Source organism: Saimiri boliviensis, chromosome X (assembly GCF_048565385.1).
Source record: "Saimiri boliviensis isolate mSaiBol1 chromosome X, mSaiBol1.pri, whole genome shotgun sequence".
Taxonomy (NCBI): domain Eukaryota; kingdom Metazoa; phylum Chordata; class Mammalia; order Primates; family Cebidae; genus Saimiri; species Saimiri boliviensis.
In genome coordinates, this window is record NC_133470.1 from 103,709,259 (window position 1) to 103,726,396 (window position 17,138).

General features: G+C 40.1%; 1 protein-coding gene across 1 annotated transcript in view; it reads left to right on the plus strand.

Annotated features, from left to right (window-relative positions):
• GPC4 (glypican 4) overlaps window positions 1-17,138 on the plus strand; it is a 129,943-nt gene that overhangs the window by 78,196 nt on the left and 34,609 nt on the right. Inside the window, exon 2 of the mRNA XM_039464107.2 lies at window positions 5,896-6,054. Coding sequence (XP_039320041.1) covers window positions 5,896-6,054 — 159 coding nt within the window. The remainder of the gene's footprint in view (window positions 1-5,895; window positions 6,055-17,138) is intronic.

Consider the following 17,138-nt stretch of genomic DNA (forward strand, 5'->3'; position numbering starts at 1 on the left):
TAATTTATTGTGATTGTCTTTGTTCAGCTTTGAAAACTAAGGCATTGATATTAAGACTAAAGAGAAATTACATAGAGCTGGTGTGATTGAAAAAAGTTTGGCTCTTTCGAGTGATTTTTTTGTTTTTAATGCCAGAGAGTTAAGCTTTAAAAGCACGCTTCATTGAATCCCATCCAAGCCTCCTAGGACAGGGCTGAGGGACCTTTTTTCTATTGAGGGCCACTGACCCACAAAGAAAAAAACTAATCAAGGGCCATGTACAAAAAGCAACTTAATTTAGGTGCTTCCTTAGAAAACCATAAAGCATTCAATTCACCTGCTTTTTAAATTAAGAAAAGGAATTCTCAACAAGTACAACAAATTAAACCCTTCAGTTTCATATCATGCACCATTTAAGAGGTGGAGTAGGGTAAGACCGAACTGTATAGGTGGAGTAAAGAGAATGGAATGCAGACAGGAGAGTCTTAAGGGACTAGAAGAGATACATGAAGAAGGAACTATTTATGTCAAGAGTCATGGAAGCAGGATATTGAATTAGGGAAATGGGAGATAAATGGCAGTTGTAGATCATGATCTACTATTCACTAAGCTAGGAGAGTAACTGGTCAACTGCTCTACCCAGCTGTTCCACAGCTGGAATCCAGAAGCCTTTCTAGCAACAATTCTTAAGGAAGGGTCAGAAGTACCTAGAGTCAGAGTCCGCGACGCTCTCGGTGATCCGACCTCTGGGCTAACCTAACCCCGGCGCCATGGCCTCTGCCGGGGTGGCAGCCGGGCGACAGGCGGAGGATGCATTGCCGCCAACGTCCGACCAGCCGCTGCCCGACAGCAAGCCGCTGCCGCCTCCTCAGCCACCGCCGCCGGTCGCTGCGCCTCAACCGCAGCAGTCGCCGGCGTCGCGGCCTCAGTCACCGGCTCGCGCGAGGGAGGAAGAGAACTACTCCTTTTTACCTTTGGTTCACATCATCATCAAATGGTAAGAACCTAGGAGAGGACCAGACCTCACACTCCCTCCAGCTTCTCGTCTCACCTTTTTCACAGCTGCAAGAGGCCTTGGCGCTCTGGGGCACGCCCCCGTTTCACAGTTGGGGAAACTCAGGCTCAGAGCGGGAAGAGCCCTTTCCCAAGACCACAGAGACATTCCATGAGTTAAGCAAACGATCTGGGCCCGAGAGGTGCGATATCTTTAAGAATAAAGCCAGCTTAGAGACCAAATGCAGACGCTTGTCCAGAGGCTCAAGTGTGCACCCCAGCTGTCTTGAGCAAATTAAATCTCTCTAAGGCTCAGTTTCCCCACCTTTAATGTTGGTAATACTTTAGTTCCTTATTTCAACAGACTCAGCAGATAAGCATCATCTTCCCTGGGTTGAACACTGCCAGGTGCTGTGGGATGTACATAGTAAAAGGGGCTAACTTTTCACCCCCAAAGGTTTCACCAGATAGAAGGAAAAAAAGACGTGATTGGGAATAACCCATAATTCAAAAAGATTGAGAGGGGAGCAGCGGCGATGGGAGACATTAGACTAAACAAAGACACAGAAGTTGCCTCCGATGATTAGACCTACCTGTACTGACTTTGTTCTAACAGTACCGAAGGAAATGACTGTCATCCTGTTGGCCAGCATCCAGAGTAGCCGGAGTTTTCAAAGTGACTCTGTAAAGGAAAAGCCAAAAACAAGAAAACCAAAGTCTCACTGATCCCCATGTTTGCCTAAACTTTTATTATTTTCGAGACAGGGTCTTGCTCTGTCAGCCAGACTGGAGTACAGTGGCGTGATCTGGGCTCACTGCAACCTCAACCTCCTGGCCTCAAGCCATCCTCCCACCTTAGCCTCCCAAGTAGCCAGAACCACAGGCATAAGCCACCACACCCAGCGAATTTTTGTAGAGATGGGGTTTCACCCAGGCTGTAAATTATTTTCATTATGTTACTTCACTGTGTGTATCCACGTGATACTAGCTGTAAAACCCTAGGCTTGTAACTCTTATTCAACCATTAAAGACCAAAACAAAGTAAATTAAAGGAAAATTATGATTCCAGTAAAAAAAAAAAAAAAAAAAGTACCTAGAGTCCTTGTTACCAATGCTACCCCCACAGTGTCTGTGTACCTGTCCCATCTTGATTCTGTTGTCCCCGTGTTCAAGAAAAAATTGTGGCATCTTTCTTAAATGAGAAGAATATAAGATCACCAGGCTTAGAAAGGAAATCTCCAGAAAGAAGAGACATTTCTCACTGAGACACAGCATTTTAGAAGCAGTCTCAAACACATAAGACAGAATGCCTTTCAAATAATATGCACACCCTGACTTTCAAAATTTCACATTTTGGGTGCTTAAAGTAGAAATATTCAAGTATTAAAAAAAACTGAATTAGTTGTTTGAGTCTTCAAAGATTCTTAGCAGAACATGGAGCTATAATTTAATTTTCAAATGTACCCAGACTTGTCCTCCTTTTCCTCTCTGTGCTTCTCATTAGCACTAACTAGTTACGGCACCAAATCCCCAGTAGCCCAAGTATGTCGTGGGGTTTAATTTGCAGGTGCGTCTTGGACTACACGTGTCACAGGGCTTTTGGCAAGAATGTCATATTACATTTTCAAGTAATGCTTTTTAGAAATGCAGACAGGATAAGTGGTGCATTCGGGGCTATATGGCCCAAAGTGCAAACTTTGCACTGAGGGGCAGACGACTTTGCTAGTGGAAACATTAGCCAAGTATCTACCCTATCTTTGTCCTTTACATAAGGCAAGCCTTTCACCATTAGACAATATCTTCCTGGAAAGATCTCTCTGAGATGAAAGTGCACATTTTTTTTCTTTTTAAAGTTAGATATTATACGCTGGATGCAGTCGCTCATGCCTATAATCCCAGCACTTTGGGAGGCTGAGGTGGGTGGATCACTTGAGGTCAGGAGTCAAGACCAGCCTGGGCAACATGGTGAAACCCCGTCTCTACTAAAATTACAAAAATTAGTCAGGCATGGTGGTTCGTGTCTGTAATCCCAGCTATTTGGGAGACTGAGGCACAAGAATCCCTTGAACCTGGGAGGCGGAGGTTGTAGTGAGCTGAGATTGCGACACAGCACTCCAGCCTGGGCAATAGAGTAAGACTCTATCTCAAAAAAAAAAAAAAAAAAAAAAAAAAAAAAAAAAAAAAAAAAAAAAAGATATCACCAAAACAAAGACGTGCTCCAGTGTTCAAGTATCGGCAACTTTCGATAAGGTTCTGCTTGAAGGTCCTTGGTAGAGATGAAATGGGTGGAGTGTGTGGGCCATACTGGGCCTTTTATGTGTGCCAGTATAAATGATGCTGTCTACTCGGACCAGGTTACTAGGAAAACTTTTATTGCTGCTACCCGTTTTTGAAGGGTGTATCCTTAGTATAAATTTCCTATGGGAGAGTTTAAACCTCTCACTGTCTAGCACCTTCTTCAACAGAGAAAATTATTATTTCCTGCTGTCTCGTAATATTTTCTTGCTTTGAGGTGTATGTGTGGGTGTGAGCATGTGTTTGTACATGTACCCATGTACATGTACCCATGTACATTGTGGGCAGGGAAAAGGGGTGGGTGCTTTTCTGTGAACTTAGAAGTCTATCTGGATAGGATCCAGTAAGTGATCCTTTATTATGTGTGAACCCTGTTAACATTAGGTAAACATAGTTTATTTTCCAAACTCATGAGTTATTTTACTTTGAAAATTCATGCATACCACAATGGAATCTTTGCAGGTGCTTGAAGAAACAGCCTATCTGTATGATGAATTTTAGCTTATGACAATCTCTAAAAATCTTAAAATCTTTATTATGAAGTAATTAAATCATCCTATGTGGGTTAAGTTCTCATTCTGAGCATTCCAATTCATTTTCTATAGGGGGCATGAGTGTAATATGTGTTATTTAATACAGCGACAGCACTGTACCATTTGGGGACCTTCATATTGTTTTATGTGTTAAGACTGTAATGGAAGGGAACCCTTACCTCAGCCCTGAAACCAGGAGACAACTGAATCTCTCTGTGTTAATTATGTGTCCCAGTACCAAAAGCCTGCTGTGAACTTGTTAAGTCAGTGAAGAGGGAGTTTTGTTTTTGGATGTAACAAAGGTGTTTCCATAAAACCCAGCCTTAGCAACCCCTCTTCCGTCACTAATGAGATCTAAGATATTCTGCAGCCTCACGGCTCTAAACTTGAAACCTTTTTTTTTTTTTTTTTTTTTTTTTTCCCCTGTTAGTAGAATTATCTGTTGACCAAGGTTTTCAGAAATGCCAAAAGAAACTTTTAGCAGTTTCTGGATGGGGAAGTTATTTGAAGATTGTTGCCCTTTCTGCCTTCCTTACATAGTCCTTTAATGCTGCATACTCCCCCCTTTTTGGGCAGTAACACTCTCCCTACTTTTTAATTGCCAGGAAGGAAGAATGATCAGAACATACATGATTATATAATTATTTGCATATGCACAGTTGACAATCTAGTGTTAGTCAAATAAATTGCCAGCGCAATTGTATCTGAAATACCCTGCTACCCTAAAGCTGCTTTGGTATCTCCATTAGGTGAGGACCTATTTCCTGTAAGTACACATGGCCAGGAAGCAGCAATGGCCAGCTCATGGACCATTTTGTTTTCCATGATCAGTGTTGTTTGAATGATTAGCTTTTATTCCTCCTCCCTTTGTTATTGGACACACTTACCATTGACAGGTTCACATGTCTATTGAAGACATATACTCATTCCTGAGTTCCTGAGATCATCTCTCTTTTCAGACCCCTTTTGATTTACATAGAAAATGGACAGCAATAGCAGAAGAAACAGTGAAAGTGAATCCTTGTAAACATATGTACAAAATTATACCACACCAATTAATATTGGAGAGACTGAAGTGATAGTAGCTAGTGGGGCTCATTTTTGAGTGGCATTGCATCTCATGGTCATGAGAGAAGAGGCATTATCTCTTCAAAGCATAATTTTTTGTTCTGTGACAGAGGAGAACAAGGGGGGAGCTCTGGGGCATGTAGGAAAAAAACCCCGCCCAACCCTCACCTCCAAACTACAAGCCAAATGCAGTTGGTATAAGGAGGGAGATACTTCGTGGGTTGGGCTGCTGTGGAGTGATGTGTCTTTGGCTTTCCCCTTGACTCGGGGCTGCATCACTACATAAAGATGTTTATTAGAAGTTGTTGCTCTATACTGGGATGATACTATGTGAACAGAATCATGGGGTAGATACAGTCTCTGACATCTGCACAGAATACAGTGGATAAAAAAAATTAAAATTGAGGATTGAGGATTACCATCACCCCTTTGTGATTTATCGTAGGCTCAGATTATCTGGCATGAACCTCCATAGTTTCCTCTTTGCTGACAACCCCTGAAATGCACGCATCCCTTTGTTTCCCCACAGTATAACTATTGCACATGTATTTGCTCAGTTTTTGGCTGTTGTTACATATTTTATAAATCATTCATCATTAAGGACAATCTCTCTTGGGGTGTCAACTCCCAAATCTGGAAAAAACTATGTCTCGTTTGCATCACTTCTGCAGTGTTTAGCATAGAATCTGAGAATCTCTGGGAATTTATAAAAGAGACTTCAGTTGACATGGAATACTATTTTGTTTATTGACTACACCTATTTTCCTATGGTTTAGCCATCTCCCTGATTGGAAATTTCTTTTGCTTTTTGGAGAGGGCTTTATTTATTTATTTTTTTCTCAAAAAGGGAATGAATATTTTTAGGCTTCCTGAAACTTGTTAGATATACATGATGCCTGGGCCTTTGCAGGAGCCTCACAGGTTGAAATGATCAGTGTATCAGTGTGTGTGAACCTAAATCAAACCCTTCCCTCTTGGACTTGATGAATGATGATAGACATTGACTATCCTACTTTTTATCTTGCAGGTGATCATTTGAAGATCTGTCCCCAGGGTTCTACCTGCTGCTCTGAAGAGATGGAGGAGAAGTACAGCCTGCAAAGTAAAGAGGATTTCAAAAGTGTGGTCAGTGAACAGTGCGATCATTTGCAAGCTGTCTTTGCTTCACGTTACAAGAAGTTTGATGGTATGTTATTCAAGTCATATGTAAGAGCCGACAGTTAAGTCTGTACTGTAGCTTTTTCGCAGCTCCTCTGCTCCTTCAGTGCCTAAGTTTTTCTCTCGAGATGTTGTCCTTGTTGGATACCAGAGACAAGTTAGCCCTGTAGCTTTATGGCTAGAACACTTCCAGATGCACTGGAATCTATATGGTAGGCATTATGGAAATATGGTCACAAGGAGCCAAAAAATAGATTATTTTAACTTAAATGCTTTCATTTATTTTCTTGGGTGAACACAGAATAGTGTTGTTGACGCAAGTCCCTTTAAAAAAAAAAAAAAAAAAAAAGAGAGACTTTCTAATAAAAAGCAGGCATCTGAAAACTGTCTTAGTCAAAATAGCCAAAGAGAATTTACAGATGCTGGACTTCAAATTAAATTTCAAAATGGATCCCCAAAGACAACTAGAATTCCTAGAAGTTTTACAGAACACAGATAGGATTAAAGTTCTTGAGTTTCCATGCAGCAGAGACCTAAAAGTGGCTATTTTACTATAGTCTTCATTAAGCTGGGCTCCACCCTCAGCCTCACATTAGCCGAAGCTCTGGCATAGTCTGTCCATGTGAAAGCCATGATAGAACCCGCTCTAATCACCTGTGCCAGACATGAGTTCTCACAGGCACACTTTCTCTTAATATTGAAGAAATAGCCAATATGAGCTAATTGAGAGTGCACTTTGATCCTTTCTGAACAATGGTACAGGTAACAGACTTTAAAAAGAATACGGAGTCCAAAACACCTCAGGATTCTTTTACTTGGTGCTGTTCACTCAGTTTGAAGATTGTTATGAAGTAGATTTAGTTTTAAGAGAAATGATTTCCTTTGTGCCTGTTTTAAAGTCCATTCTAATTACATAGTGCCTTTGAAACATGCTTTTCTTGACATTATGTGTGGTGAAGAAGTACAAGACAAATTTTCTAGATATGAAATGTCTCTGAGTATTTCTGCAAAGTACTTGTTACCATGGCAAGAAAAAATTAGACTAAATTAGATTTGATATAACTGATAAGGCAGTCCTCGCTTAAAGAACAGGTTGTATTTCAAATGTTGGCTTTGAGATTTGTTATTTCAAACTTATAGCCAATTTAATAAGTGTTAGTTAGGTTCCCAGGCAAGACCACAAAAGCACATTTAATTTATAATGTAGTTGAACTAAAACGCTGTCTATGTGGTATACTATTGATCCTACCTATTTTTTTTGAAACACATTGTATGCAAAATTGTGACTTACTTCTATCTCCTTTCCCTGGATGAATGGGGACAATTTAGATATCTACATATTCTTCTTATTACCCATATTTCCCTACATATATGCTGTAACTGTTAAGAGTAACAGTGTGTTAACACCATGTGAAAATGGGTGCTATTGGCAAAATATATCATTTGTCCTCCCTGTCTCTCTTGATCACTGAATTATTATTGAAAAGAATGGTGTTTTCTCGACTATGGCATTTCTCATTCAAGATAATAACCTAAGCCTTTTATTTTACTTTGGGGAGAAAACTTAGAAAGATAATTAAATGGTCATCTTTGAAAACATAAGATGCCGATATTTGAAAATCACCACTTAGGGGCTTCATAATGGAATTTAGAAGGAAAAAAAAATCTGCTCTTTAGAAATGACTCTCCTGTTGGCAGCACGATGTAGTGGAGATAAAGTTGTTTGCAAGTTCCAAGGCCTTTTACTGCAAGTCACCTCATTTCTTCCTTAGACTTGTATCTTCCTGGCATGGAGCCCATAGTCATTGCCTATGGGCCTGCTGGTTTAGCTATTCTTTTCCCTTCTCGCTCCCCATGGTTTTATAGCACTATTCCTATGAGTCCAATGTGTAGTTTTTTTCCCCCCTTAAACCATATAGAGAAACTTTAGCAGTAAGTGTTAACATATGTTTTTTAAAAAAGGATAGAAAAACAGTTTTTCTTGCTCTTCCCTACCAGGCTTCACATTCAATAAATATGTTAACACTATGCCTTTATCAGTTTCAAAACATTAATGTTTATGAAACTCCAGTTTGTTTTTCCTGGCTTAAAATTAAAATATGGCATAAGCTGGGTGTGGTGGCTCATGCCTGTAATCCCAGCACTTGGGGAGGCCAAGGTGGGCAGATGGCTTGAGCCCAGGAGTTCGAGACCAGTCTGAGCAACACGGAGAAACCCCATGTCTACTCGAAACACGAAAATTAGCCAGGGGTGGTGGTGTGTGCCTATGGTCCCAGCTACTTGGGAGGGTGAGTTGGAGAGAATCACTTGAGCCTGGGAGTTCAAGGCTGCAGTGAGCCAAGATTGTGCCACTGAATTCCAGCCTAGGTGACAGAGCAAGACCATGTCTCAAAATAAATAAATAAAATAATATAAAATATGGCATAGTCAATAAAGTTAGGGAACTGAAATGTATTTGATCTGGAAATGAGTATACTGAAATGCTGGAATACTGGAATGCCAGAATACTTTGCACATTCTCTCCAAGTTAGGTTAAAGAAATGATTAGATAATTTTAAGTTTATATGCCATAACCTCAGTTGACCCAGCAAATCATAGTCCCCTAGTGGGTGCTGCATTGATTGACTTTTTTTTTTTTTTTTTTTTAGATGGAGTCTTGCTCTGTTGCCCACACTGGAGTGGGCTCACCTGCAACCTCCACTTCCTGGGTTCAAGCAATTCTCCTGTCTCAGCCTCCCAAGTAGCTGGGATTATATGTGCACACCACCACACTCAGCTAATTTTTGTATTTTTAGTAGAGATGGGATTTCACCATGTTGGCCAGGCTAGTCTCGAACTCCTGACCTCAGGTGATCCACCTGCCTTGGCCTCCCAAAGTACTGGGATTACAGGCATAAGCCACCACGACCTGTGATGATCAACTAATTTTTAAGGCTGTCAATTAGGACTTGCCAGTACTTCTCAAGGCCTGACAATCCAAGGGCATTGATTAACAGGCTATAGAATATTGACTCTTAGAAATTCAAGGGTGGGTGCTTTGGTCAAAAAAGTATCCAAACCCTTATAATAGCTAAACCCTGGATCATTGGTGTGAATGGAAGAGAAAAAGTTGGGCAGACTAAAAAGATGGTGGTAGGGAACAGGAACCAAGATGGAGCAGTGAGGTTGCACAGAGACAGCTGGGGACATATAGTAAGGAAATAGTAAAAGGGCACATGGAAACATTTTGGGTCAAGCAACTTCAAAGGAGCACCTTTTGTCATCTCCAAGCTTACAGTGTAAATTCAAAGTGGTGATCTTGACTCCAGACAACTTCGTCTATCATCAAAACCTGTGTACGTCTGTGAGATAATACTTCTTTTAAGGTAGAAACAATTACTTTTTAGAAAATAAACTTCTCAACAAAAATAAAGTTTGGGAGCTTGTAGAGAGTTAGCCTTCTGTTACTGGAAATCATCCCATTGTCCCAATTTTTCGTAATTCTTTCTCAATTGACCCTGATCAGGGTTCTAGTGTCAGCTCTGGTATTTTTGAAGTCATTGGATTTGAGGGATGAGTCTCTTCTCCAGTTCCTTTACCTCTAAGGCCTTTTTTTGTTCTGTACTTTTAATTTTCTATTGTTTGCACATCTCAAGAGACTGTACAGTCTACATCAGTTTTTAAGATACAAACGTGTGTGTGTGTGTGTGCGTGTGTGTGCGTGTGTTCAGACTTGGGTGAAGTACAAGAGAACACTTCCTCCCCCTCTAAAATTATCAGGTTTCCCATATTTTAAATATGTATCACTGAATTTAAAGACTGGCCTCTGTGTTTTTGTATGCTGTAATTTTTTTAAACCTACTTTTTAAACTTAGGATGTTTAATCAGAAATCTGCTATCTGCTGGAGACGTGGAGCCAGACAGTGGTAGTGACAGAGCTAGCTGCTCCCCCTCTTGGCCAATTTTGGGAATGTTTTTGATAGTAGAGCTGCTAATTAACATAGCTGAATCAGTCCTCTCATGAATATGCTAATCACATACTTAATTCAGGAGGAAGTTAGGGAAAATTGCTTGGCAAAGGGAAAAGAATTAGAAGTGGGGCATAATCCGTGTTTTGGGACCACAGCATAAAGACCCACCCCCAAAAGCCTGGCATTTTGTGAGAAAATAGTTGTTTTTAAAAGAAGCATAGTTAAAAACCCAAATAGATTAAAGTGATTAGAGCTGCCATATTAGATGTATTTCTGAATTTCATAGTAAAAATGTTATAGCTATGAAGTAATATTGCTACATAACTGCCTGTATCAAACTGTAGATATTTTGCATGTTTAAAGAACTAAGGAAATGGATGTTGTCTGATGCTAATCTATTGGGAAAACTCCGTTAATTTGTCATTTTTAGAGCAAATTTTGGAACTTTGGATGGGAGGCAGTACACAGGGAATTATCATCCTAGTTCTGCAGTGAACCCACTGTGACTGTGACCTGTGGCAATTAACTGAGTCTCAGTTTTCCCATCCATAAAATGAGGGGGTTGAGCTAGATGCTCTCTAAAACCCTTTCAATTCTACCAGTTCTGTGAATCTTTTAAACATGTGACTAGACCAGCTGCTTTAGTGAAAGGCCTTACAAGATGTTAATTAGCCGTCTGTATGGTACCCTCTATTTTCCCTCTATCATTTTTTAACTCGCAGCTACTTTCACCAGGTCTTTGAAAAACCCTCCCATGAGCCTGAAGCTTGTTAACTTGAATAGTAGAAATTTTCTGAATTAGCTTAAAACGCACATGAAAGAAATAATTGTCTGTCCCATCTATCTGCATGGGCCAAGTGTAAACCAAGCAGCTACCCTTCCCTGAAGCCCTAAGGCCCCTTGTTTCCTATCACTTCACAGAGGCAGGGCACAAAGCACTCTTCAGACTTAGCCGAATCTGTGTTTTAATCACTGACTGCAAATTTTCTGTAGTTCGTATTAGCCATTAACCAGTGTAGAAGCTCAGTGAGTGGGTGGCATTAGAATTTATAGGCCCATGAGAGGCATGACCTCAGTGGAAGCGAGCTGTCCACTCACCGTAAAAGACAAATATGTCCAGCTAAGCTTCATGGCCATTGACTAAGCTGAAATTTCTGGAATTTCCTGACCCCTGACTTTATTTTCTACCTATATAGATAATTATCATTTATCCAGCCGCACTTACTTACTAAAGATCCCCTAAGAGGGTTTTAGGTTGGAAAAAGTCTAAAACATCCTCAAAGTAAGTGTGTCATAGAAATGTGCAGCCTAATATATAACACTGATTGGTTTTTAATCCTCACCTCACATTTCATTAAGACATTTTAAAAATTCATTGCTTTCTAAGACCTCCGCTACAGTACAGGAGGCAACATTTCATAGGCTGAGTAGCCTCATAAGTACAGAAAGAGACATGAGGCCTGCTGGCCTTCCTGCAAAGATAGTGTTCCTTCCAGATTATGCCAGTGGTCGTTGATTTAGTTTGAAAGCACTGCTACTCTTTCCTTCATGACCGTATTTTGTTTTCCTTCCATACAAAAGAGACTAAAAAGCTGGCTACTTTTGCTAATTCTTTTATAATCTCTGTGAAACTTGACCAGAATGAGGCACTGCCAACCTACTGTAATCAAATCAAGAGCTCAGACAAAATGCACACATTTCTCTGTTGACAAAGGTTTTCTGCCTTTTGAGTTGTCTTCTAAAGTGTGACCAACTGTGGCTCTAGCATTGGCTATCTCATCGGATAGAAAATGCTTGTGTAGCTTCTACCGAGCCCAAAGCACTTTAACTTTGGGCCTCTCCTATTAGCTTTGACTTCTTCAGAAGGCATGACATTAGCAAGAAGCAATGGATCTGTCTGGAGGGAAGTAAATACATAGAAGAGCTTCAGATGAACTGCTTTTATCAACTCTGTTGGTTCATTGCTCTTTGGGCCTGGGAGGTTGAAATGTTGTTCATCACTGCTTGCTCTACTTCTGTGTGTCTGTCTGTCCAGGCAAAGAACAGGGCTTCGTTGATCTAGCACTGACTCCAACTAATTGAGAGAATTCCCTATCCAGACAGGCTTCAGCCCTTTCTTGTTCATTGTCCACACCCATCTTCATCACCCTCTCTCTTGAAAAAATTACCAGAGCAATGGAAACTCTTATAATAAATATGAACCTAACAGTAAGGATGGAACATGGACACACCCTTTCTGCAGATAGATTTGGCAATGTGTCAGCAGTTTTGAATATATTCATACTCTTTCATTCGGTAATTCCACTTCTGAGTGTGTATCCCAGGGAAAAACGGATCTGCATAAACACGTATGTACGATGTTAATAGGATGTTCATCACAGCATTCTTTCTGGTAGTAAGAAATTGGAAATAAGCCGATATGCACCACAATGATTATATTGTGCTCCGTCCACTTGGTTTCATTGTATGCAGTCATTAAAAAGAATGCTTCTGCCAGGCTCATGCCTGTCATCCTAGCAGTTTGGGAGACCAAAACAGGTGGATCACTTGAGGTCAGGAGTTTGAGATCAGCCTGATCAACATGGTGAAACCCCATCTCTACTAAAATACAACAATTAGCTACTCGGGAGGTTGAGGCAGGAGAATCGGTTAAACCCGGGAGGCAGAGGCTGCAGTGATTCGAGATCGCACCACTGCACTCCAGCCTGGGTGACAGAGCAAGACTCTGTCTCAAAAAACAAAAAAAACTGATGCTTCTGAAGAAATTTTAATCACATCGAAAATACTAATCATAGAATGTTACATAAGAACAGCGTGTAAATACATTTTGATTTCAACCATGTGACCACATGTATTTTCATAGGAAAAAGGAAGAAAATTTGATGTCATTGTTACTGCCTTTTAGCAGTGGGGATTATGGGTAATTTATATTTTCTTCATACCTTTCCAGATTTTTCAAGTTGCTACAATGAGGAATACTTTTTAGGAAAAAAATTAAATATGTCTGTATGAAAAATATGAAAACTGCTTTGGTGAAGTTTTAAAAATAATGTTTTTCTTTTTTATTAAGTATTACAGTGCTCACTGTGGACATTTTGGAAAAGCAGAAAAATATGTCAAAGCTTCCAGCAATTAGAGTAAAGGGAATAAAGGGAAATAAAGTTACCTTTGAAAGCATGAAGGTATATCACTTTTCTGATTATAAAATATCACTGAAAGATCTGGGGAAACAAAATCAAGAAAGATAGAATGAAAAAAATTACCCTTGATCCCCAGCACCCAACCGGCACTCCAGTATTTACCTCTTTATCTTTTTGCATACATAGATAATACATATACATACATGCAAATTGGTATCATCATGATTTGCTATTTTGTGTTTTAATTTTTCTCTCTCTTTCTCCTTTTTTTTTTTTTTTTTTTTTTTTCCTAGACAGAGTCTCGTTCTGTTGGCCAGGCTGGGGTGCAGTGGCTTGATCTCACCTGCTCATTGCAACCTCTCCCTCCCAGGTTCAAGTGATTCTCGTGCCTCAGCTGCCCAAGTAGCTGGGACTACAGGCACATGCCACCACACCTGGCTAATTTTTGTATTTTTAGTAGAGACAGGGTTTCACCATATTGGCCAGGCTGATCTCGAGAACTCCTGACCTGAGGTGATCTGCCCACCTCAGGCTCTCAAAGTGCTGGGATTACAGGCGTGAGCCAGTGTGCCGAGCCTGATTTTTCTCTTGACATTAGATTATTAACAGACGGACTCTATTATGAGGTGGGTATATGAAGCCATATGGTACCTCTTTGATTCACTGATCCACATAGAGGTTAGTAGTACATGGAGTACTTGCAATGGCTGCTCCAGCTCCCTAGCTTACTTATCTGTGCCTGAAGCCTTCTCTGGGCATTTCTGAATACACAGAACTCTGGGCATGCTAAAGCCACCTGCCTAGCTGGTGCTGAGAGTGCCCTTAGTAGAAATGGAGTGATGCCCAGCAAAAGGGACCTTACAATACTGAGCCTGTGTCCCTGGCCATGTTAGCCAAAGACGGGGGCCATGAGTAAACATCATACTTATTTCCTTGGAGCCTTAGCATTCAAACTGCATTCATGAATAAAAGCAACTTTGGGAGGAAAGGCTGATCTTATTTTGGCAGAATCCCCTGGTACTCTGTGATATGCTAATAGCTCCTAATAAGAGCTACAGCTGGTGATTGGCCTGTCCACCAAGGAGCAGCCTGTTCCCCCGCCCCCCTTAGAGGTAGGGTCTCCCTCTGTTGCTCAGGCTGGAGTGCAGTTGTGTGATGATCGTTCACGGCAGCCTCGAACTCCTGGGCTTATGCAATTCTCCCACCTCAGCCTCCGCGGTAGCTAGGACTACAGACATGCAGCACCATGCCTGGCTAAGTTTAAAAATTTTTAATATTTTTTGTAGAGATGGGGTCTCAAATTCCCTGGCTGATCTCAAACACCTGGCTTCAAGCAGGCCTCCCACCTTGGCCTTCTAAAGTGTTGGGATTACAGGTGTGAGCTGCTGCACCTGGTCAAGGAGCAGCATATTGATTTGTTATCAGTTGATAAACATAAGTTGAGTATACAATCTTTTGGTATACCATGCCTTAGCAGGATTGTTGAGGAGTGAGATTATGCCATGCTCGAGAAAAATGCCTGTTTTAAAAAAAAAGCAAAACATAGACTATCAAAAAAGCAAGACAGGAGGAGATAGTCATAAACGAAAGTTTCAGGTTGTCAGTAAAATGCTCACGGCTTCTCCTTTTTCCCCTACATTTTTAAATGCTTATGTTTGCTGTTCTTCATTAATTACTTGATCTTGGGTGAAAGAATCAATGGGTGTAACTGTTTAAATTTTCTTAGCAGTTTGAAAGGTATAATTTGTAGCATTTAAAAGGAGGCTTCTTTTTTCAGTAATTTTGTTGATCTAGTAGCTTAATGTTTGTATGCCATACCAGGGGTATGAAATATAGCATTTATAGTAAGAGAAAATCAATCCTTACATGTAAAAGGCAGCTTTCTAATAATGTAAATACCAGGTGGTAATTTATGGCACCAAGCAAATGGATAGAATAAAAAGGGCCCCAATCTCTTAAGGTTATGGGTTAATTCTAGAATGCATTCTAGTTCATTCATCAATAGCCAGTTGATTATTTATAAAGGAGTAGCTAATGTGGCATTTAATAGCAGAACTGGAGGTTCTTTGGCCTATTTCAAGAATTGTGATGTTTATTTGATGCAAGATGAGTAGCTGGGGATAGAAGTTCCAGAAGTAAAGTTCCAGAAGTATATGATGTTCTTCTCTTTTTTAAAAGACAGGATATTTACATAGAAAACCTTTGTATGGAAAAGTTTTGCATTGTTAATTTTCCCATGTTAAATTGGTAGTACTGCTTACATTTAGAATGATTAGATTTTAGAATTGGAAAGTACTTAAAATCCCCTAGCTCAGTCCTTATACCAAGTGGACTACTGGCAAAGAAGGTCATATGCAAATGAAATACATGGGCAGGGGGTGTTGGCCTGCTGATTAATTCTTATTTTTTTACGTGTGTGGTGTGTATGGTATTCTCTTATTTAATGTAAACTCTCTTCTCCAGGGTGAGGTTTCCCCATTCCCTATTTTTCATCCAGCAGTCACTCCCACCCTCATAGATGTCTGGGATGTTTCACAACCTTGGAAGGTAGAATCATTAAGGATTTCCCTTAGGATAAACAGCTCCCAATTTTATAAAGTCTTGAGTCTTCTTAGGAGACCTCCAGCAACTTTGGCTTCATTTATGTCCCCTCGGATGGATAATGTTTGACTCCACTAGGAAAGATAAAAACCAGTCTTTAAAGATTTCTTTAAAAATGAATGTAGATACAAAGAAACTGTAAGAGTGACAACACTATCATCTCACATATTAGTAATAATGTTTATTATGCATCTACTTTATGCCAAACATTAGCCATATGAGGTGAGTGATAATAGCCCCATTTTCTGGAGGGGATAAAAGAGGCTCGGAGAGATTAGGCCTTTTGCCTAACCAGGGTCATACAGCCCCTGAGTGAGAGATCTCTTGTTTTTCCCACTGTGTCCTGCTGCTTTAGATTCATAGCATGTTACAGTGTTTATTTCCATCCCTGTGTTGAGTGGCCATTCATGAGTTCAAGGAGTAGCAGCTGCTTTATCTTTAGAACATATATACCCAAGCCTTCAAACTGAAAATTGGAGGGGAAATAAACCCTGATCACAGGCACTATATTTCAAATGCTTGTAAACCATCACCTCTCTAACTTTCTTTCAGACACTGGTAGCTTTACTTAAAACAGATTCCCTGAGCAGCATTTTTTCATGAATACAAGCAATTGCTGCATGGGAGATCTAACTTCCAATTTGTTTGGCTTCTGATTGTTGTGGAACCCTGGTTTACATTGCTCTTGGCTGGTTCTTTCTTAGTCACCAAATGTTTTGTAATTATTTTCAGGCGTAATGATTATGAGCAATGATTGCTAGGTGTCTAGGGCCTGTACAGCTCTTCTTCAACAGTTAAGATCTGACCCTGATTAGGAGTTCTGAGAATAATTGAAAAAAAATGGAGATAAGCATTGCAGCGATTACTGAAGTTGCCATTGATGGCTGTGGAACAGGATCTGAATGGCTAATTTATGCTTCATTCCTCATTGTAGAAGTAAATGTCATGGGAATAGAAAGGAGGATTGGGGATGTGAAAGAATTATGCAAGAACATGCGAGCTGCTAGTTTAATAGGAGGAACAGATGCAAAAGGATTTTTCCCCTTTTTTTTCTAATAGCAAATTATTATGCTTTAGTTGATATTGTACCTAACTGGTATGGATTTTAGAATTTAAATGATGTCTGCCATCCTTATGAGGTCCCTTTGAGGCAAAAGGCAAAAGGCATAGGTTGAATAGTCCCATGTAACAGGGCTAGTAAGAATCAGCCAAAAAAAAAAAAAAAAAGAATCTTGGTCTTCTGGATCCCCTGATTTTTGTTTGGTTGACTCTCATAGATTAAATAGATGAATATTTAGGAACTTGTTATATGTAATGAAAGATTAACAATTTTATAGGTGTTTTAAAAAAATCTCTGGTGTTCTCATAAAACCATACGTGGAGAGTGGCAGTGTATAGTGAAGGTGAATTGAATGGGGGGA